Genomic DNA, 20,842 nt, shown 5'->3' with positions numbered 1-20,842 from the left:
GTCATTAGCAGGGGAAGAAGCTTTTCAGGGTTTTTAGTGCTTGTGTCAGCGGAAGGACCGGACCTGGCAGTTGAGTATAAAATCTAGTTAATTCAAAGGCATCGGGTCCGGAAGTAACTTTGCATGTCTCAGTGGTAGGTTCTGCTTCGCACTGTTTATTTTAATCCTTAAATATGTAGGGCTGGTGCTGGTTAAGCTGCTACTGTTGGGTTTCTGTATGTAGTTGCTAAATGCCAAACAAACGGTCCCATTCCAGCAAGGGATTCTGCTTACTTCCCTTGTGTTGTATATAGAATATTAGAATATTAAAAGTTATATCTGCAGGTAAAACATATCTTTGTCTCTTGCTTTTTGGATTTTGGTCTGCTATAGGTAAATCTAGGAGAACTACATGTATTACAAGTTTTGTAGTTTATCTATCAACTATCTACCGACCGTTAGATTTTCAACCTACGGTGAAAGATGTGTTGGGTGGTTTTACGAACTTACCACCTAAATTTAGTTGATTAAAAAGAAAGAAAAGAATATTTAAGCGTTAAATTTTTATTGATGAAAAATCACTTGGCACAAGTGTCGGATACTGCTAAAAATTTCTCCTATACTAACTAATTGTTAATAAAAATAGTCCTCCGTCTTCACGTACGTTATGGGAAATGTTGATAACCTTCTTGCTTGGACCTTTCGTTTACTTTCTTGGCTCTTTTTATGTTATGTTGTTTGATGATCAAAATCGTCTCTTTTCTATATCACCCTTTATATATCAACCCTTCAATCAATCAAATCATAAATCCTTTAACCGTTTGATTAATGTCGTCAAATCTAAGTATTCAAATAAGAAACATGGGTTGTCTATATGACTAAACGATTTTGGGTTTAATTAAATTTTGGCAGAGATGATCATTAAATGGTAACCAAGAAATTAGACGGTTTAGATAATCCTTCAACATTGTAGATGAGAAGAAGAGTCAAGAGGAAGAACGAGAATATCCAAATGAGAATGTTGCTAGCATTATTCTTACGTTATAATTTGTTATTTGTATATAAAAAAGAATAATTCCCCTGGGGGTTCCACCTTAAACCAAATGTTTTTTTGACTCTCCTCTCAATCTCATACCTCACTATGTGTAATAAATTTTTATGCTTAATGCGTGTATTACTTTAAATGAGTTACATGAAGCACATGTAAGCAAACTCGGTTGCTCTCATACCATGACAATAATTCAAATTCCACCTATAAATTAATTGGCGATAAAAAAAAAAACCAAATTCCTTATAAACTTATGTAAGGTTTCTTAACTTTTCTTTCTTAAACTAAAGGGAAATGGCATGCTATGTACATTTCTTTTAATATTTGGATTTTGAACTGAATGAATTAAAGGAGAATAGAAAGAGAAAAAAGAAATTGTAGTTGTGCGGATATCATTTTCGTATATATGTAGTGAATTTATTTCACCATCTTCAAGCTTTGTTGTTTAGCGTACTAAGTTTTCTTGATAGTTTCTTTCTTTTGTTGGTTAATTATGTCTGCTCCTCGTCTAAATTGATATATTTATCCGGATTCCATATATATGGAATCCTCATGTCCATCTCTTCGACATGGATCGATCCACAACGATATATGTTCAATTTTTTACACCACAAAATCTGTCATTGATTGTCTAGTTTCATTAGATTTTTAATGAATTATATTCCGCTTAATTTATAAGTGGGAGGTTTTTTGCAAAACGAGAAGGTCTCTTAAGAAATTTTGAGCTACTTAATAATTAACATCCATGGCTTGAAACTAGTTCTTACCTAAGTATTTCAAAAACAAGTGAACATCCATGACTGCAACTAACGATTTCTTTTCTTGTATAATTGAACGTCAACTTTGGAAGACAATTACCATTTCTTAGGCTGGAATGATGAAATTATGGTTTCGCATCATTTAGGTAAAGGTACGTTCTTGTTCGTCCCGTTCTTACGGATGTTTCAGTTGCAATCTCACTGAAAGGATATTGAAAGAAAGAAAATTTTGGAATTGATCGTTTATCATTTATACTCGTAATTTGTATTGTTTACTGAATTTGTTAAGTAAGTTGGGTTACAAACTTATTTGTTAAGGTTATTACTATTACTGTTGATTCGGCAAAGAAGTGAGTGTAAAGATTATCAACATCGTAGTGAGTGACTGGCCATAATATGACAAGAAAATATTCTATAAGCTAAATTTTAGTTGTATTTTGTTGATTATAACACGACACTAAAAAGTTTAAAGATGTAATTAAGATAATGTGATAAAAGTAACATTCACTTATACATAACACGTGAATGATTGACTGTATAATAAGAATGTAATTAAGATGATATTCAAATTCGTACATAACACATAAACGACTGACAATAGCATAATTCTCGTTTTTCAAAGCTAATATCATCACAACGTATAATAGAATTTCCACGACTAATTACAACAGAAAGAAAAACAAAAAGTAAACAAATTTTCATATAGTTTTCGCGGTCTGATCGTTTGAATTTCTCTACTACTTTCATTCAGTTAAACCCATCTGGGCCATCTCCACAAAATTGAAAAAAATCCTAGTCTCTGCCTGAAACCCTAGCTAGCAACCAGTTCAAAGTCCAATAGCACCGAGGATGAAGACTAAGACGCCATTGAATTTGAACTTGAAGCAGCTGAAGCTCAATGTCCCAGCTCAAGAAGCCAACATCAAGTCCTTTCTGTCAGTCACTCCATCTCTCTCTCTCTCTCTCTCTCTCTCCCTCTTCTGTGTGTAAGATTGCATCTTTCATCCGTCTTGTCCTAAATTTCAATTCTTGATTAGGTTTTTCATTTGGGTTCTGAGAGAATGGAGGGAATTGCAAGGAAAGTTGCTTTTCAAGAAACAAAAGAAATTTTGGAATTTTTTTGCACTTTAAAGTTTAGGTCTTTCAGTATCAGCTGGGAATATATATAATTTGGGTTTCTGGGTTTAACTTGAAAAATTCATAATTTGGGATTTTATAAGTTTTGATTACCTAATGCTATTAATTAACTTCCTTAAATTGAACCCCTTTGAATGGAAAGTCCTCTTTGTATTTAGGTTTGTTATGAAATTTCCCAGCTTTGACAATGCTGTATTTTGTTGAATTTCAGGACTGCCAGTGGCACATTTCATGACGGCGATCTGCGTCTGAACCAGAAAGGATTGCGGCTTATATCTGAAGAGAAGGAGACCCCAGTAAGTTTAATTTCAGATTTCCATCTTTTTATTTTTTTATCTTTGATCTTACATTGATGTTGAACCGTTTGATTGTAAGTTACCTATGATCATTTGATATGTTTCTCATCCTAAATTTGGTAGTTAGGGGTGATGAAATTCGGAGACCTTAATGGTTTCCACCCGGAAAAAATTAGGCTTAATCTTGTTAAGCTTCCCACTGCAGAAGCATGATTGGTGAATTTACAGCGATGATAAAGAACTGCTTTTGAATTCCAAGTTATTTCAACATCATCATTTGATTTTAGTGTTCTTGGATGGAGATTTTGATTTCATCCAGAACATGTATCGAATTTGTCTATCCAACTTATAAGTATTAAAGTTCACAAGTCCTATGCTTATGCTTTAAATCTCCGAGGATTGATTTTGCATCCTAAGTTATCAGGGCTGACTTTTTATGTTGGTGTGTGTTTTTGCATGCTTCCATGAACACACACTCGGCGTTCTTGTATTTTGATGTACATATGTGCTATTATCTGCACAGAAATGTCCTTGTGAATGTTTTCATAATAAATAAATTTTCATGTTTACTATATGGTGTATAGACACAATATGATTAATTGCCTGTTTGGTATGTAGGATCAATCTTCTGACAGTAAGGAGCTCAACTTTGAAATTACATTGGAAGACCTTGAGACTATCAAAGTTATCGGGAAGGGAAGTGGTGGTGTAGTACAACTTGTTCGTCATAAATGGGTCGGAACACTATTCGCCTTGAAGGTCAGTGGACTAGCAGTCTAGCAAAGACAACTGCTCTCTTATCCTTTATGTACTTGCCTTTATCGTGTTATGTCATATTTGATCTGTTTCTTTTGTGATGCAAATTGATATAGTCTGGTTTCACATGAGGTATGAGAAGAAATTTTCTCTTTGAACCACAAGGCTTATGTGCAGATTACAGTTGTAATAGATGTTTTAACATTGCTCTGTGAGCTAAAGGTTTGATTTAGTTAAGGATTCAAGTGGAATGGATATTAACTTAAGAGAGTTGATGTGTTATGCATACCAGAACAATGTAGTGATGAACGGAGGGAAAAAAAGCACTTTATAGTTCATTCACTTATTTTGGCAATTCTTTGAAATGAATAAAGAAATTTTGATGTTTATAAAAATTGTTTTAGCAAAGACTTGGGGGAATTGCAACCAATAGGACTTTTTTAATCCTCCCTTCCCAGAAAGAAGAGCATGAGATTCTTCTGTACCGTACTGTCCAGTTATATCTACCTCTTAGTTATTGCTTGTTAGAACTGTGATCCTCGTTAACTATTTCAGTTTTCACCCTAATACTTGCATGGCATCGTTCTCTTATCTTGGTTATAAATGTGGCTGGTCTTTCTGAGTAAAAAGTTGATGCGATGAGTATCAGATGCAATTAGGACATTGTGGCTCTTGGTTTGTGGAGTTATATATCTCATAGCTGTTTTACTAGGATTTCTTTCTCATTCTGTTCTCCAGGTGATCCAGATGAACATACAAGAGGAAATTCGTAAACAGATTGTGCAGGAGCTAAAAATAAACCAAGCAGCACAATGTCCACATGTGGTGGTTTGTCACCACTCATTCTATCACAACGGGGCCATTTCTCTTGTGTTAGAATACATGAATCGGGGATCTCTTGCAGATGTGATCGGACAAGTTAATACAATTCTTGAACCATATCTTGCAGTCGTTTGTAAACAGGTATACAAGCATATCTTTTAAATTATATGTCAGTTCTTAAATCACTCGGAACCTGTTTGCAGAAGTCCCGTTTTACCCTTAGCTCAAAGATCTATACTTATGCATCAGGTTTTACAAGGTCTTGTCTATCTGCATAACAAAAGGCATGTAATACATCGAGACATAAAACCATCCAACCTGCTTGTAAACCATGAAGGGCAGGTAAAGATTACTGATTTCGGTGTGAGTGCTTCACTAGCTAGCTCTATGGGTCTAAGAGACACATTTGTTGGTACTTACAATTACATGTCGGTAAGTAATCCTCTTTTCCCCACCTTTTGTTTCACATGCAATTACCCAAAACTATTGAACGTGACTCATGAAACTATGACATTACTTTGTCTTTCAGCCGGAGAGAATTAGCGGGAGTACTTATGACTATAGCTGTGATATTTGGAGTTTAGGTTTGGTGGTACTGGAGTGTGCGATCGGGAGGTTTCCTTACATGCAATCTGAAGATCAACAAAGCTGGCCAAGCTTTTATGAGCTTTTGGAGGCAATTGTGGAAAGTCCACCACCTTCAGCTCCTCCGGATCAGTTCTCCCCCGAGTTCTGTTCTTTCGTGTCTGCCTGGTAATTAACATATTACTTGCACTATTCACCTTTTACATATCAAATAGACTGCAATGTGACTGTCTATATTTCTTATTCGATTTGCAGCATACAGAAGGATCCTCAACACAGATCATCATGTTTGGACCTTTTGGTTAGTAAGCCGCTGGTTTTCTTTTCTTGTTTTGAAAAAATTTGGGTTTTATTTTCGCGGTCATAATTTTGATAGAGATGTCACTTCATCCTTTCAGAGTCACCCGTTCATCAAGAAGTTCGAAGACAAAGACATTGATCTCGAGATTCTGGTTGGCAGCTTAGAACCTCCTGTAAATTTTCCTAGATAGTTTGTCACTGCAATGTAACATTTGAGAATAACAACATTGTTTTCCCCCATACGTATCAGTGTTCAGTTTTGATCAAACCATCACATGAATTCTCCTGCAGTAACTACAGCTTTTCATTCACAATATTTGTCCTTGCATATTGAGAATAATCTTCAGTTGGCAGATGCTTTGCTTGCCATTGTTTAGTTCATATTCTTGTGAGGCCCATCACGAAAACGTTTAGCAAGAAAGTATGATTACGTTATCCGTAGGACAACTACAGCTCTCACAAAAAAGTAGGAATTCTTGCAATTTGGTTCCGTAGCCTCACCTATTCGAGCTAGCTTGTAGATGACGTGATTGGAATGTCTTCCTGAAAATCTTCTCCTATATTAATATAATTATATTTAATATAATGTTTCCAAAATTACAATATCATGCTATATCCCATGATTTCAATCAAGATTCAAGGAAAAGTAGGTAGTATGATGAACAAAAGGAGACCAAAGCTCCATGTCTTCACCATCCCATAACAAGATGATGTCACACCAGTCGTATGGGTATTTTTTTTTAGAAAAACTAATGAAAAAAAATTTGAAAACTTTGAGTTTTAACGATAAGGACAAAATAAAGGATAAAGTGAATGGTATCAGGATTGACTTTTTAGTGTAAAAATGTGGTTTTTCGTTAAAGTAAATAGCACCGGAAGCTTTTTGTTAAAGTTCCTTTTTTTTTTTTTGGTCAAGTCCTATGGGTATATATGATCCTCATTCATATTTTCATGTGTAAACACCCATTCTATAAAAGGATGTGATATCCACACATCCTTTTTTACTTCTCACACACCCTTTTTTACTTCTCACACACCCTTCTAATTTTCGTCCGTCGGATCAGATGAATTGAAAAAGATCAACGAACAAAAATTAACAAAAGGTGTGTGAGAAGTAAAATAGGATGTGTGTATAACACACCCCTTCTATAAATAGAAAAGAAGAACGCTGACCCAAAATAGATGAGGTAGGAGGAAAGAGGATCCTCTCCTGAGCATAGGATGAGGATTCTCCTGACCACAAAATCCGTGCCGTTCAATTTTAATCCAACGGCTCTAAAACAGGGGTTCCTTAAAAGTTATAATAATTGCAACCGTTGGATTAAAATTGAACGATCCTGATTTCGTGGTCAAGAGGATCCCCATCCTCTGCTCAGGAGAGAATCCTCTTGCAGGTAGGAGGGGTGGTGGGGTTAGGGATGGGTCAGTCAATGCCATCAATCTAGGGTTTTTCTGTGGGCTTCTATATAAAAAAAAACACCATTAAATTATAGAGAGGCTTTTTTGGTCCAACAGATTTGGCAATCCTGACCCAAAATAAATTAACTTTTTCAATTTTATTTTTATTTTTTTTTAATTTGTGATAAGGAGAATTGCAAGTGACATGGATAAGATGAAGAATGATAAACACGGTAATGGCAGAAGCAGAAGAAGCATGTGGTGGGAGATTGAGTGCCCATCAAAACACAGATCCAATCAGCATGAGCTGTTACTGAGTCAACCTCCCTTGGTCCTTATCCTCATTCCCTTTCTTTACCAAACCCCAAAACTCTCCATAATTATTAACTTCATCAATAAAAAATCAGTGGTGATTTACCACAATGGTAAAAGAATATTAAGTTCTTACATGATGACATAGATTTGAGCTTTGTCGATAGCTAATCTAGCAAAATCTATTATTTGTTAACAAAACAAAATCACTAAAAAACCAACCAATCTTATAATTTAATTAGACTTTATCCCTTATTATCATTAAAAATTGCAATAAAATTAGCTAAAACATTATACTTTGTTATTTCAGTTAAGTTAGAGTCTTCCTTCTTGTCATTCAAATAATATATCATAAAAATATATTCGTACAATTCTTTATTATAATTAAGCTCATAAAAAAGCTTATTTGGAAATAAATAACGAAAAATTTGTACTTACAATTTTTATCATGTGAATTATTACGTGACGAAAATAATAAGAATATTTTTCATATCACTCCAAAACAGGTAAGTATCGTCCTTACGCATGGTAGGAGAAGTTTGGAGAAAAGAATTTTCAAGGTCAAAGTACAAGAGAAGGAAGCAAGGATTTTTTCCCATTTATGTGGAGAAACAAGGGTTTTCCATAGTAAAAACTTGCGTCCAAGACAAATTAAAGTGTGACAATTGAACTCTTTGGACTCTACCGCCATTAAATTGAATGCAAATTAAACGTTTTTACTGTCAAACCTATAAAAAAATATTCTCATTTTGTCTTGAAAAAACTTTAACCCTTTATCTTTTCTCGTTTTTTGTTCGAATTTTAAATTTTGACTCATCTCTTATGGAGTGTCGAAGATAAACTCGAAATTAACAACGGGTAAATAGGGAAATCTGTCATGACTTTAAGAGGCAAAAGTTGCCCCAAAGACTGCGACTCAGGTTTGGATGTCTTCCAAGTTGGAGCTTATCCTTATTTCTTGTAGCATGGGAAAGCAAATCAATTTAGACCATAAGGATGTGATGACAAAATCTGGGATAATGCCCTATGTAGGAAAATTAAAATTTAATATAAAAATATAACAGAACAGTCAGTGTTATCTATCTCGGGAAAAGATTTCCTCCGAATCTCTTCTACCAAGTCTTAAAGATTTAGAGATCCGGATTCTTAAAATTTGATTTAACAGATACAAATAAAGGATCATATTAAAATTTATAATAATTGTAACTATTTGATCAAATTTTAAGAGTCCAAACCACATGATCCACGGGATTTGGTGGGAGGGGATCTCTTCCCATCCATCTCCTCATTAATAAACGCAACACCGCTAAGTATTTTATGGAAGTTTTCTGGCATATATATACACACACACACACACACGCACACATGCTTATATATGTATGCTCCCTTGGACAGAAGCCTATTGGAAACTGTATTGTATTGAAGTTCTGCAGAATCTTCAACGTTAAGATTGCAAGAAATGGGTCGTCGTGAAGGAGAAATGAGGGCTTCTGGGGGTCAAAATAGAGAAGAAAATCATGCTCATCAAGTCGGAAAGGAATTTTGGGTTTTCAACGAAGAACACGAAGAAGTTATTTGTGATGACTCAAGATCTTTTGAATCTTCTTCCATGGAGAATTCTATGAGCTCAACGGAATCATCATCTTCATCTGACTTGGTGGAGGATGCTTCTTCATCTTCTTCTACATCGTCGTCGAACGGGCCGCTTTACGAACTATCTGACCTAATGATGCATCTTCCTATCAAGTAAGGAGCCGAGCAGATGGTTTTTCTGTTTACCCGATGATTTTCCAGTTAGTACTATATATGTTTCCATATTATTATCTGGTTTTTTATTAGGGTTTCTTATATATATATATGCAGGAGAGGTTTATCAAAATGTTATGAAGGAAAGTCACAATCTTTCACAACCCTAGCAAGTGTGACGACCTTAGAGGACCTTGCAAAAAGGGTAGCACCTTGTAGGAAGAGAATAAAGGCATGCAAGAGCTTTGGTGGTGGTTTTGATGGTGACAAATCACCGTATCTTTCTCCAAAAGCTAATATTTCAAAGAAAGCTTCAAGAGGAGGAGGATCTTTCTTGTATTCCCTTAGTAACAGAGGAAAATTATTGGATTAATTTATTAGTTAATTAAGCTTTAATTTATCAATCTCTGTACAGAACTTTTTTTCTTCTAATTATGCGAAAATATATTAGAAATTTGGCATGGTTTTTTGTATTCAAGGGTTAGGATTTGATGTTGTAACCGAGAAAAAAATGACTCGCATTTCGATTTGGGTTTTTGTATGCTAATTAATTGTTATTGTTCAATTAATTTACAGAGCTCTTAACATGGATTGCGATATTATGAAAATCTGTCCCCATTTTATTGTTTGAATATTTAATTACAGAATTCTCAACATAAACTGCACATTTTTATAAGCTATAATCTATATGATCCGATCACTTTTTTCATTGGCAAAATTTTTTAATTTTCATATTTTTGTGTTAAAAGGCATATATTGAAGAAACTAGAAATGGGGAATGATGGATGGAGGGTGGTGTGAAAGAGGAGAGAAATGGAGGAAAAATGTTCTTATTAAAGATAGCGTACTGTTTTTATTTTTCAAGGTTATTATACAAAATGATTCTTGACATTTGCATGATTAATAGAAATGGTCCCTGAGATTGAAAATCAATAGAAATGGTCTTTGAGATTGTCTATCATACATGATTTTGATTCTTCCGTTAAAAATTCTTTGGGCAATTTTCAAAACTTTGTAATTCAATCGATTCTTAACCAAATCTGACCCATGATATATCAAAATGAAGATAAGAAAGTGTAGAACAAGATTATACCTATTTGTAAGCCCAATAATTTCCATAGATGGCCGGAAAATAGCCTGAAAGGTGACTGGTCCGTGGGAAAATTGAAAAACTCGCCGGAAACTGGGTAAACTTTAAACGTTCATAACTTCTTCAATACTCAATGAAATTGAGTGATTCAAAAACAAAAATCATACTTCTTGATGAGACGAAGAGAATGGTATCTTTATTTACTGCTAAATAGCTGTGGTTTGGCCGGAAAACTGCTCGAAAGTGGCTAACTCGATAATGGTTAGCCACTTTCGAGCCGTTGTCCGACCAAACCACGAGTTAGCCTTTGAAAAAGTTACCATTCTCTTCGTCTCGTCAAGAAGTATTATTTTTGTTTTTCACTTGATTTGGTTGAGTTTTGAAGCAGTTATGAACGTTTAAAGTTTACCCAGTTTCCGGCGAGTTTTTCAGTTTTCCTGCAGACCAGTCACATTTCAGGCTATTTTCCGGCCATCTCCGACAACTATTGTGCTTCCAAATAGGTATAATCTTATTCTACACTTTCTTATCTTCATTTTGATATATTATAGGTTGAATTTGGTTAAGAAACGATCGAGTTACAAAGCTTTGAAAATTGCCCAAAATCGTTTTTAACGAAATGACCAAAATCATGGATGGTGGACAATCTTAGGGACCATTTCTATTGATTTTCAATCTCAGAGATCATTTCTATTGATCATGCAAATCTCATGAACCATTTTGTATAATTACCCTATTTTTTATGTTATGAATTCTCTGATTCTCTCTCATTTCTATGCTTCCTTGTCAAACAACTCAATAGTTCGTCTGATATTTTTTTTTTGGTGGGTTTAAAGAAGTAATGCTTATGCTTTTTTTTTAATTTTTTATTTTCAAATCTTACGCTCTTTTATTTTCGCAGTTTTTAAATTGAACAAATCAAATAAAAATCGAACTACACAAAGTAATAAGAGAAATTAAAAGAAAAAAAAAAGGAAGCATGAACCTTAATGCAAAGATTTAATTATGGAAGTCACATGATTCGTACCAAATGTAAGATCCCACATCAACCAAAGGAAAAGGGATGATGTGTCTTATATGTATATGCTCCCCTCCCTATAGCATGAGGTTTTTTGGAAACTCATTGACTTCGGATTCCATCGGAATTTCAAAATTAAGCAAGCATGAGCAATAGTAGGATGGGTGACCCCCTTGAGAAGTTCTCGTGCCGGAACCCAAAAACAAATCCTTGAGGGAATGATAAGCCCACAGAGAACAATATCGTGCTACGACGGAGTCGAAACTGAGATGTGACACCAAATCAATCACAGCCTACGATTTTTATCTATTTTTATACGAAATTACAAATGATGTCGTTTTGCTGTATTTTTCTGGTGAGATACGAAACGACAAGTCGTGTGTGAGAAGAAAATTCCAATTCAACACTCGGTCCTTTTTCTTTTCAAATTTTGAACTCTGAAACCAAAAATGTTATCAACTGATGATCTGATTACAATTTTACAGTGCAAACGGAAAAGCGGCATTCAAATATCCCCGTTAACTAAGATGGTTACAACACTATTTTGGTCCATCATATCTTGTAAACCGGTTCGATACCGAGCAGATTAAAACATTTCCTCATCACAATGGCTGTTGCTTCACAGAGCAAGAGCCTGCTCGTTTCCTCAGGAGACCCGACAACCTGCAAAGTTTTAGAACGCAATGAAGATGAATAAGATTGTCAGGATTGTATTCAACAAAATTTCATTGTATATGCTTAGGCATGTACTGTTTTCCTAGCCTAGTGAGGCAAGCCAAATGAACAGCGATTTGGTTACTTCATTCCATTATTAAGCAGAAGGCTCTCAGGTATCGGTGCTAAATAATGATCCATCGTTGAGTTTAAAGTTGGCTTCGGTTCATCCCAGAAATGTGACATTATCAATACTCATCAGCATAAAGCATGAGACAAACAAAGACGGGTGTACCTGGCAATTGGAGTAGAATTTTTTGGTGAAGACTTCTGATAAATTGTATAGGTATTCACACAAAACATTCGGCAATAGATTAGTGCAGGTCTCCTCCACGTTCTGAAAAGTGAAAAGGAAAAATACAAATCTGAATTCCACATGCATTACAGCAGTAATCAACGAAGACTCGAGCTAAGGACACGAGGAAGACAACAATCAGTTCAATTATTGCATGCACCTACCTCTGAAAACTGTAGCAAATGAAGCCCCAATTCACGCTCACCGTCATGATCCAACACGATTTCCCCCGTCTGTTTCAAATAAAAAATAAAATCAGAACCCATCCACCAGTTTCCAGTGGCGAATAGGAATAAATAAGCGCAGGTAACAATGTGGAAAAATGCAGCTGAACTTACTTGTTTCAATTCGTCTATGTTTTTGCCAGATTTCCTTATTATGGAACAGATCCGAGCATGAGCATAGAGTAAGTAAACAGCAGTGTTTCCCTGCTCAGGTAGTTTCCGAACCGTAGGACAGAAAGCATTAGTAACATAGTTTAATACATATAGGACAAGTAATTAGAACAAGTCAGGAACAATCTTAATGCAAAGCCTTTGCCAAATACTAGTTGACGCACCTTATCACTTAGCATTTGATCAAAATCAAACGTGTAATTGGTTAATCTATTGTTCTTCAGATCAGCATACCTGTCAAAACATTAAGAATATAAAAGAATTAAGTCCCATTCTAGGAACAATCTACAGGCTGGACTAAGTATGCAATTATTCGTATACATTCTCTCTAATTGTTTTTGTAAATGGATACCATGGAGTTTTTAACCATTCCTAAGGTTCTTCAAGAAATATTACATTGATATATCCATTCACGTTCAGGATGCAGAAAATCTGGGGCAGTAGTCACAGTTTATACGTTATCGTAAAATTTACCTAGGCTATCCCACCCCATCCATTATGAAGATAATAATTACAACATAACCAGGAGAAACTTAAAAAAGTTTAGGCAGCTTACTTAACAGCACCGTAACCAACAGCCTCAGCAATTTGATTAAGTTCCTGCTCAGTCCAGCCTGAATTTTAAAACAAAATTACCCACTTGAGAAGATTTAGAGGTTAGGAGATACGGAATACTAATCTATGCTAAGATGATAAATACAATTCCCTTCAGGATATGTTCTACATCCCTTCAGAATATGTTCGAACATAGGTCATAGGATATCATACCACGTTCAACAAGAACCTTTTTGCTACGATCCTTGGCTTCATCAAGCAAATCAACCAATCGGACCACCTCACTAGAGCGAGTACGAAAGCGTTTTCCATCTTCTCCCAGAACAAGACCAAAACCAACATGGGTAACCTTTGGTTTCAAGGCGCCATCAGTTGGGAGCCAACCTGCACGTTTAGCTGCCTGAAACAAAACATCAAATTATGTCCAACCATATAATTGCATCGTATTACTATTACCGTAAGCCTTAGAAGCGAGAACATGTACTTGAAACCACATAAGAAGATTTATGCTACGCGATAAATAATTACAACAATAACATAGACCAGAAAATGAACGAAACACCACAAATCAGGGTATGCAGAGACAGGTCACAGTTTTAGCAACATACCTCAAAAAACATATTAAAATGCTGCTGCTGGCCAACATCAGTAACATATATGATCCAATCTGCTTTCTCCTCATTAAGGCGATACCTATACAACACATTGCAGGTAGAACCGTCAGTAAGAAACTAAGAATGACAACTTACTCTCAAAGGGGCACAGTATGAAGATCATGAAGAACTATAGTAACTGGCCACAACGTAATTGCTTTGACTCATAAAACCAAAACATCCATGAAAATTATCAAAAAAAAAAGACCATACCAAAGAGCTGCTAAATCAGTTGAAGCATAGTTGAAACCACCATCGCTCTTGACAACAATAAGAGGGATGTTAAACCCTTCCAGAAAGATTACACGAGCACCCTGGCTTTCCTCAATTAAGCCTTTATCACTCAATTCTTTTAAAACCCCAGGAATATATGGGTTATAAAAACTCTCTCCCTGTCAAAAACAAAAAGTAAAAACGAACATATATGACTTTACTGCTTACTCTCAGCAACTAAAGATGAAAAATTAAATCCAACAAATATTCTATACTATATACAGTTAATACAAACAAAAAATAATCCATGTTGCATTTCAACCACTTTTCAATATAAATGACTCCAATGTTTTCAATAATTCAGGGCACAAAAGTAAACATTAAGATCACAGGCCACGAAAGTAAAAACATTATATCACAAGTAGATTGTATACAATAGCAGAAGCAATGCACACTTTATGATCAACATTGCATATGCAAATATGCACAGCTAAGGGCAAACTTTAAAATATTATTCTCATCACAGCTATTGGCCAATCAAAATATAAACCAAATTCATCTTTAGTGTCTTGCAATAATAATGTTTCAATATGGCATCATCTTGTTGTAACTTGAAATCACGTAGTACTACAAGTACCAACCAACTTGCTGGACCAAACCAGGTTTTCCTGTAGTGCACAATCTAGGAGGAAAGCAATAGTACTTAATCTTCAAATGTCTCACTCATTAGAAAAGCTTACTTGCAAAAGATGAAGTGCTATTATAAAAGCTTCCGTATGCAAAGGAGAGACATGGTCGTCTCATATTTTTTACTTTGCATCTAATTTCAGTAAACTTGTTGTTTCTTATTCAAAGGGATACAAGAATATCAATAGCCTGCCAATAGAATATCCTGCGAAGTTAGAACATACCTTTTCCTCTAAATGAACTCCAAGGCGTTCATAGACCTTGTGAAATTCTTTACGGCTGATTTCACAGATTTTCAGCCATGCATTTCTGTACTTGGGTTCTCCACCCTGCAAATTGAGTTGAATCACAACCAAGTTATGAAGAGAAACACAAAAGACATTCTCCCATACTTTTGAATTTTTACTAACATCATGGATAGAGAGATCAACCTCGTGTTCTATGTACATCTAAAAATGCATAACTCACCTGAAGGGAAACCACTGCCCGTTGTGCTCTCTCCTTAAAAGCAGGATCATCATCGAATCTCTGTTTTGATGCTTTATAGAATGCCTAACAAAACACCATTCGTTTAAAGTCACTAACAATCATTTTCACTTTATTTTCTGATTCATCATGTCAAAGGAAGTTTACCAAACAAGAATGCACACGATAAAATAATACAGTGTAAGCATTTAAATGACTAAAATGTAAGGAGAGAACTTTCACTAACCTGTAGATCACCAATAGCCGATTCATTAACATCTTCTATGTTTGGGAACTTTTCAAAAAGGAACTCAATCAACATACCGAACTGCAATAGACACAGAACTTACTTGAGCCACATCTTAGTGATGGAAAAAATGAGTGCTTCTCTACCAAGCATATTGAACGATGAGCTAGAAAGACATAATAATACTCTACCTACTGGTTGTATTCCCAGCTTCAGAAGGTTGTGATAGTTACACTAATGAAGGGTATAAAAACACCTAGATGCGTGTATATGAACATAACATGTGTCTGTGTGACTGGATGCGTATATAGGAAAGGCAAGTGCCAAATGTTAGATGGTGGGGAAACTTGAAATGTCTAAGTTTAGCAATTTTTTTCTCTTGGAATCTGAATTAGTTACACATGCTATCAAACTGCATTACCTAAAATGAATACATCACCTGTGTCCCCCAGTCACCAACATGATTTCGTCGAAGAACTTCAACATTTGAAAACTCGAGAATACGGGCTAGCATATCCCCAATAATAGTTGACCTTAGGTGACCCACATGCATTTCTTTAGCTATATTAGGCGAGGAAAAGTCAACCACAGCCCTTTTGATCGGTAGCTGTGGCGCCCATTTCTCGATACCATCAATAAGCATCTTTTGTATTCTCTGCACCAACAATTATTCACAGTTAAGTCCAACAAAGTAAGAACTTTATATCCGCCCACACCAAAAAAATTGAATAAATAAGTTATTTAGTATAATTTACAGTCACATAAAAGCTCAAACAATACCTTAGCCAACCATTTCTTTGACAAGACAACATTCACAAATCCAGGTCCTGCTACAGAACAAGATTCTATGATCTCCGAATCAGGAAGATTTTTCATGATTGCCTATAAAATGAAACCCCAGCCATTATTCAATGCTATCAACTCAAGGCCTAAATAGAAACCCTAACTATCTAAGTTCAATGTAGAGAAGTAAAGGAAAGGTGAACGTTAGCACCTGCCCAACAGATGGAGGACCCCTGAACTCACTCCCCTTTCCCTTTATTTTAGACCATAGACCCATGGCATTGTTACTGCACCAAAGAAGGACTTACCCATCAAATAGAAGTACATACAAAGCATGACTTACAAATTGAAATATCTTTCAATTGACAGAAACAAATAATATAGATTATTTACAGTTGAAAAATAAATCTAATGTTTACAATTTAGAATTTAAGACTATAATGTACCATTGATAATCGCCAAACTTCCCAGTTGAAGCAGCAATCACTGGCGCGACATCTTGCTCGTCAGGGACTATTCTCCTGAGCGATACTTCAAACAGTTTTGCCAACTGTTGCCTTGCATTTCCCACATTCTCTTCTTCCTGAGCCAAAAAACAGCCACAAATCAGACACAAGTATACAGCTAAACTGTCCTGAAAATTCGATTACTGCTCAAAACATAATAGCGGCACCACAAGCTACACATTGCAAGAATATTCTCACAGACAAACACACACACAAAAATGCTAAGCAAAATTGGTAAAAAGTAAAAGTTATGAGTAAAAAGAATAACTTACAGTTGCCATTGTCGATACTGAGTGGGACTTTGCTGCAAAAATAAGCTTTCTAGATGCTACCTTCAATAAGTCTGTCTAGTTTCACAATGACTACATCAAATTACAACAAAAGCTATGAATTTCGAACTTCTCATATCAAATTAATGAAAACCCAAAAAAACCAAAGAAAAATTGGGTTAATTAAAAACATTAAAAGCATAAATCTTGTGATAATTACAAAAATATAAGCAAAAAACTGGGTTCAGCATTCATGAACTTATGAAAGAGTAGAATAAACAAAAAAGCATCAATCTTTACATATGTTTTTTCTGAAAGAATCAATCTTTACATATACCTATATATATTTATTTATTTATACACACAGAGACATATATTGTCATTGCCCGCATACATAGAAACAAGAGAGAGAGAGAGAGAGAGAGAGAGAGAGAGAGAGAGAGAGAGAGAGAGAGATAGAGAGAGAGAGATAGAGAGAGAGAGAGAGAGAAGAGGTCTCACCGGTGACGGGGAGGGAAGGAGAGGGGTGGAGGCAAGAGAGTCGACAGAGGGAAGGAGAAATCGGCGCAATCAGGTTTAAGTGGGTACCTAACATATTACTCCTTTTTTTTTTTTTTTCTTTTTTTTTTCCCTCGAATATTTTCTGCGTTACTGTTTATATATTCGTCTTCTTTGTTGCCGAATTTTTACAAGTTGGGAGGAAAAGGTCCCTTTGCTTGGCCAATGAGACGCTGCCAAGTCAGTAAACAGTAGATTGTGGTCCCACAGGTTGAATGGGCTTTGGCAAGTAAAGCTGCTTGGACTGAAATTTAGAGCGTGGACTTTGAAATTGGACTTGGAGTACACTGCGACCCTAGAAAAGCCCAAGTTCAGATGTATTTTTGTTTATGCTTGTAGCCCAAGTACAATTTTTGTGGTTTTTTAATCAACTAAGCACTTTTAGATCATCACAAGCATTTTTAACCATGTTTGGGAGAACAAGTTAGATATACTTTTGGAGGTAAACCTATTACTGCTTCTTCTAAAAAGCATTTCAAGAGCACTTTAATTTTTACGAATTTACGTCTAATAGAAGCGTTTTTAGTGAAAATGCTTATAAACAATTTTTTTTTTTTAAGGAAACAGTTTCAAATGAAGCGTAAATACAACATTTAGTTGTCCTTATCTGATTGTCTCTAACCAATCAAAAACCTCCATGCACCCACAGACAATAAATAAAAGGGTAAATTATATTTTACCACCTCAATTTTAGGTCTCATAACAAACTCATATATCGTCTTTTGAACATTGTAATGTTATACATTAACTTTTGAATTCATTACAATATCATACCTCCTCCTTCTTATATGCCAATTTATTTATTAACTGCTAATGTGGCAAGCGCGGTACCCACTCTCTCTCCAAACTCTTCACTCCTCCTGTGTTGCAGCTCGTCTAACTCTTGATCGTTTGCTTTTTCAACATTACAAATTTGGTTGTGGTTGGAGAGCCTCTGCCTCCGGTTATAACCAGCACCGCCGACTGCGATCTGACTCTTTCTCCCCTCCTCCTATGTATTGCAGCTCGTCTAACTCTTGATCGTTTGCTCTTTCAACATTACAAATTTGGTTGTGGTTGGGGAGCCTCTGCCTTCGGTTGTAACCAGCACCTTCGACTAGGATTTGATCGAAAAATTTGTCGAAGACCACAAAGGCAGCCAAGAGAAACAGACGGTGCATAGCATGTGCCTTGCCGTGATGGAGCCCAAAGCCAATGACGAGTTCACCAGCAATAAGGTTGCGTATATAGCCAACGTCATCGCCTGTTACCACAAAACCCTTGTCTAGAGGACCAATGAACAATTGGGTAAGCTTCGTTTATGCGTTTTTTTTATTGAAATTTGAAATCTAAGCATCAAGAGAAAATGCATCCTAAAACGCCTCCAGCAAACTCCTCGGGATTGCTTCCATACCTTAAGTCCTATGGACTCATTCATGGTACAATATTTCTATTAATATAAAACTAAACTTATAATTGAATAAAAATTACTTTTATATTAATTAATTAATTAATAAATATAGAATTATTACATAAATTATAATTTAGGGCATAACTCCGAACATATCTACCGTAATTATGCACATATAGGAACTAGGATCATTATTCCAAGAATACGTATACTGAATTTAATATACGAGCTAACACCTCTGAATTTTATGATCAAATCCACTTTGCTAGCCATAACTCGATCATAAGCATTACTGAGCCTATTCTCATTGCTTCTCTCTCAGAACTTATCAAAGCAGATAATGGAAGTAATTGTGAAAGGTAGAAAAGGAGAGAATAGAAACGTATACAACATTATACAAAGTAATGAATCAAGAAAAGAAAAATGAGCAATAAAATGACTGTAACACAAGTGAATCTACTTGCCCTCTCTTCAATGAGTACGGTAATGACAGTAACAACTCCAAAAATTGCCTTCCAAGAGATGAAAAATCCGAGTAGGACCTTCTGTTCCGAATTTTGTCGGGAATTTTTTTGTGGTTGAAGGGTGATGGCGATTTCTTTGGCAGGAGGAAATTGGGTTTTGGGATTTCAGGGATTTTGAGTAAGTCGGGGTAGCGAAATTTGGAACCAAGACTGCAAATTGAGGAGGAAGGGTGAATCCCGAAAGTACATTTCCTTGATTAAGTTCTTAAATTAAATATTTAATTAAAAAAAATCCAACATAACATAATAAATTACCACGTAGTTGGCAATTTTTTCTTTAAATTTTTAAAATATAAAAGTAAAAAATATTTAGAACAAAATTAAAGAGCAAAGTAAACACGTAAAATTAAATTAAAAATTGCCACATGCGTGAGGGTGTGGCAAGAAATTAGGATGATATTAAAACAAAGTCGAAATTAACGACTACTTGACAAATTTACTTGCGAAATTTTCCAAAAACATGCCCGATAAAGTCTAGTCGAATATGATGAAAATACAAATTAAATTAACAACCAACATTGTATGTAATATATTGAAACACAAACAAATCGCCGTCGCGCGTGTTATTTCAGGAGTTTCTTGATTAGTAATTTGAGATTGATCACCAGATTATATATAAATATAATTGTAGCTTTTTACCATGTTTCTTTTTGCTTTAGTAATCTTCTCAATAACCAAACATAATTTCATGAATGCAAATTCAGTTTTTGTACTTTTTGTTTGCTGATTATTCCAATTTTTTTTAGTTCTTTTTGGGTTTATGCTGATTTGATTTCCGAAATTCATAGCTTTTATTGCAACTTACTGTAGTCATTGTGAAACTACACAGAATTACAGAAAGCAGCATCTAGAAAGCTTGTTTTTGCAGCAAAGGCGCACTCGGTATCAACGATGGCGGCTATAAGTTACACCTCTTGGTAGTCATCTAGAGATCAAATGTGGGTTATATTTATTTTTGTGTGTTTGTCCGTGTGAGTGTTGGTTTGAGTGTTTAATCATTGGGCCTTTGGAGTTGTATCTGATTTTGTGACTCTTGTTTTCCGGCTCAGGAAGAAGAAAATTTGGTGAATGTAAAGCGAGAGTTGGTGAAAACTGTTTGATGTAGAGCCGGTGTTGTTGCTTGCACTGGAAAATTTGAGAGTAAGTTTTCATTCTTACTGATGTTTCTACTTGCAATGTGTTGCACTGGTATCGCCTTAATGATGAGAAAGCTGATTGGATCATATATGTTACCGATGTTGGCCAGCAACAGCATTTTGATATGCTTCTGAAGGTACGTTGCTAAAGCTGTGACCTGTCTCTGCATACCCTGATTTGTGGTGTTTGTGCATTTTCCGGTCTAT

At 35.4% G+C, this 20,842-nt stretch overlaps 3 protein-coding genes across 5 annotated transcripts; 2 read left to right on the top strand and 1 right to left on the bottom strand.

Annotated features, from left to right (window-relative positions):
- The first annotated feature begins 2,452 nt into the window (after nt 1–2,452).
- LOC137710904 (mitogen-activated protein kinase kinase 6-like) lies at nt 2,453–6,302 on the top strand. The gene is made up of 8 exons (XM_068450067.1): nt 2,453–2,720; nt 3,134–3,218; nt 3,837–3,977; nt 4,713–4,937; nt 5,046–5,228; nt 5,326–5,549; nt 5,637–5,682; nt 5,780–6,302. Exons 1-8 carry the CDS (start codon nt 2,635–2,637, stop codon nt 5,870–5,872), a joined length of 1,083 nt encoding a protein of 360 aa, XP_068306168.1. The 5' UTR covers nt 2,453–2,634; the 3' UTR covers nt 5,873–6,302.
- Nucleotides 6,303–8,716: 2,414 nt separating this feature from the next.
- Nucleotides 8,717–9,574, top strand: LOC137714819 (protein OXIDATIVE STRESS 3-like). Its single transcript, XM_068453953.1, has 2 exons — nt 8,717–9,137; nt 9,255–9,574. Exons 1-2 carry the CDS (start codon nt 8,851–8,853, stop codon nt 9,508–9,510), a joined length of 543 nt encoding a protein of 180 aa, XP_068310054.1. The 5' UTR covers nt 8,717–8,850; the 3' UTR covers nt 9,511–9,574.
- A 2,070-nt stretch (nt 9,575–11,644) lies between these two features.
- LOC137733590 (arginine--tRNA ligase, chloroplastic/mitochondrial-like) lies at nt 11,645–17,655 on the bottom strand. 3 transcript variants are annotated; one of them, XM_068472735.1, is made up of 18 exons: nt 17,529–17,655; nt 17,031–17,105; nt 16,699–16,835; nt 16,464–16,539; nt 16,250–16,351; nt 15,909–16,124; nt 15,470–15,550; nt 15,226–15,309; nt 14,982–15,086; nt 14,071–14,249; nt 13,813–13,897; nt 13,418–13,604; nt 13,206–13,263; nt 12,814–12,883; nt 12,593–12,682; nt 12,419–12,487; nt 12,195–12,296; nt 11,645–11,908 (listed from the first exon to the last, which is right to left on the bottom strand). In XM_068472735.1, the coding sequence occupies exons 2-18, from the start codon at nt 17,037–17,039 to the stop codon at nt 11,798–11,800; spliced, it is 1,761 nt and encodes a 586-aa protein (XP_068328836.1). In that variant the 5' UTR covers nt 17,040–17,105; nt 17,529–17,655; the 3' UTR covers nt 11,645–11,797. The 3 variants fall into 3 exon arrangements, with proteins under 3 accessions (XP_068328836.1, XP_068328831.1, XP_068328825.1); XM_068472730.1 differs by having other exon boundaries at nt 17,031–17,120; nt 17,529–17,654; XM_068472724.1 differs by having other exon boundaries at nt 17,031–17,101; nt 17,529–17,650.
- Between the last annotated feature and the right edge of the window lie 3,187 nt (nt 17,656–20,842).

Source organism: Pyrus communis, chromosome 1, assembly GCF_963583255.1.
Source record: "Pyrus communis chromosome 1, drPyrComm1.1, whole genome shotgun sequence".
NCBI classification, from domain to species: Eukaryota; Viridiplantae; Streptophyta; class Magnoliopsida; order Rosales; family Rosaceae; genus Pyrus; species Pyrus communis.
Note: the sequence above shows the minus strand (reverse complement) of the source record. Positions and strands in the feature narration are given on the sequence as shown.

Excerpts from the sequence above, each read along its gene's own strand:
- LOC137733590 (XM_068472724.1), bottom strand. The coding sequence starts at position 17,622 with ATGTTAGGTACCCACTTAAACCTGATTGCGCCGATTTCTCCTTCCCTC. Across the intron at positions 16,125-16,249 it reads CAAAGAAATGGTTGGCTAAG|AGAATACAAAAGATGCTTAT; the intron begins GTATTGTTTGAG and ends TTGTTGGTGCAG. Across the intron at positions 15,551-15,908 it reads TTGGTGACTGGGGGACACAG|TTCGGTATGTTGATTGAGTT; the intron begins GTGATGTATTCA and ends TGTCTATTGCAG.
- LOC137714819 (XM_068453953.1), top strand. The coding sequence starts at position 8,851 with ATGGGTCGTCGTGAAGGAGAAATGAGGGCTTCTGGGGGTCAAAATAGA. Across the intron at positions 9,138-9,254 it reads ATGATGCATCTTCCTATCAA|GAGAGGTTTATCAAAATGTT; the intron begins GTAAGGAGCCGA and ends ATATATATGCAG.
- LOC137710904 (XM_068450067.1), top strand. The coding sequence starts at position 2,635 with ATGAAGACTAAGACGCCATTGAATTTGAACTTGAAGCAGCTGAAGCTC. Across the intron at positions 2,721-3,133 it reads GCCAACATCAAGTCCTTTCT|GACTGCCAGTGGCACATTTC; the intron begins GTCAGTCACTCC and ends GTTGAATTTCAG. Across the intron at positions 5,550-5,636 it reads TGTTCTTTCGTGTCTGCCTG|CATACAGAAGGATCCTCAAC; the intron begins GTAATTAACATA and ends TTCGATTTGCAG.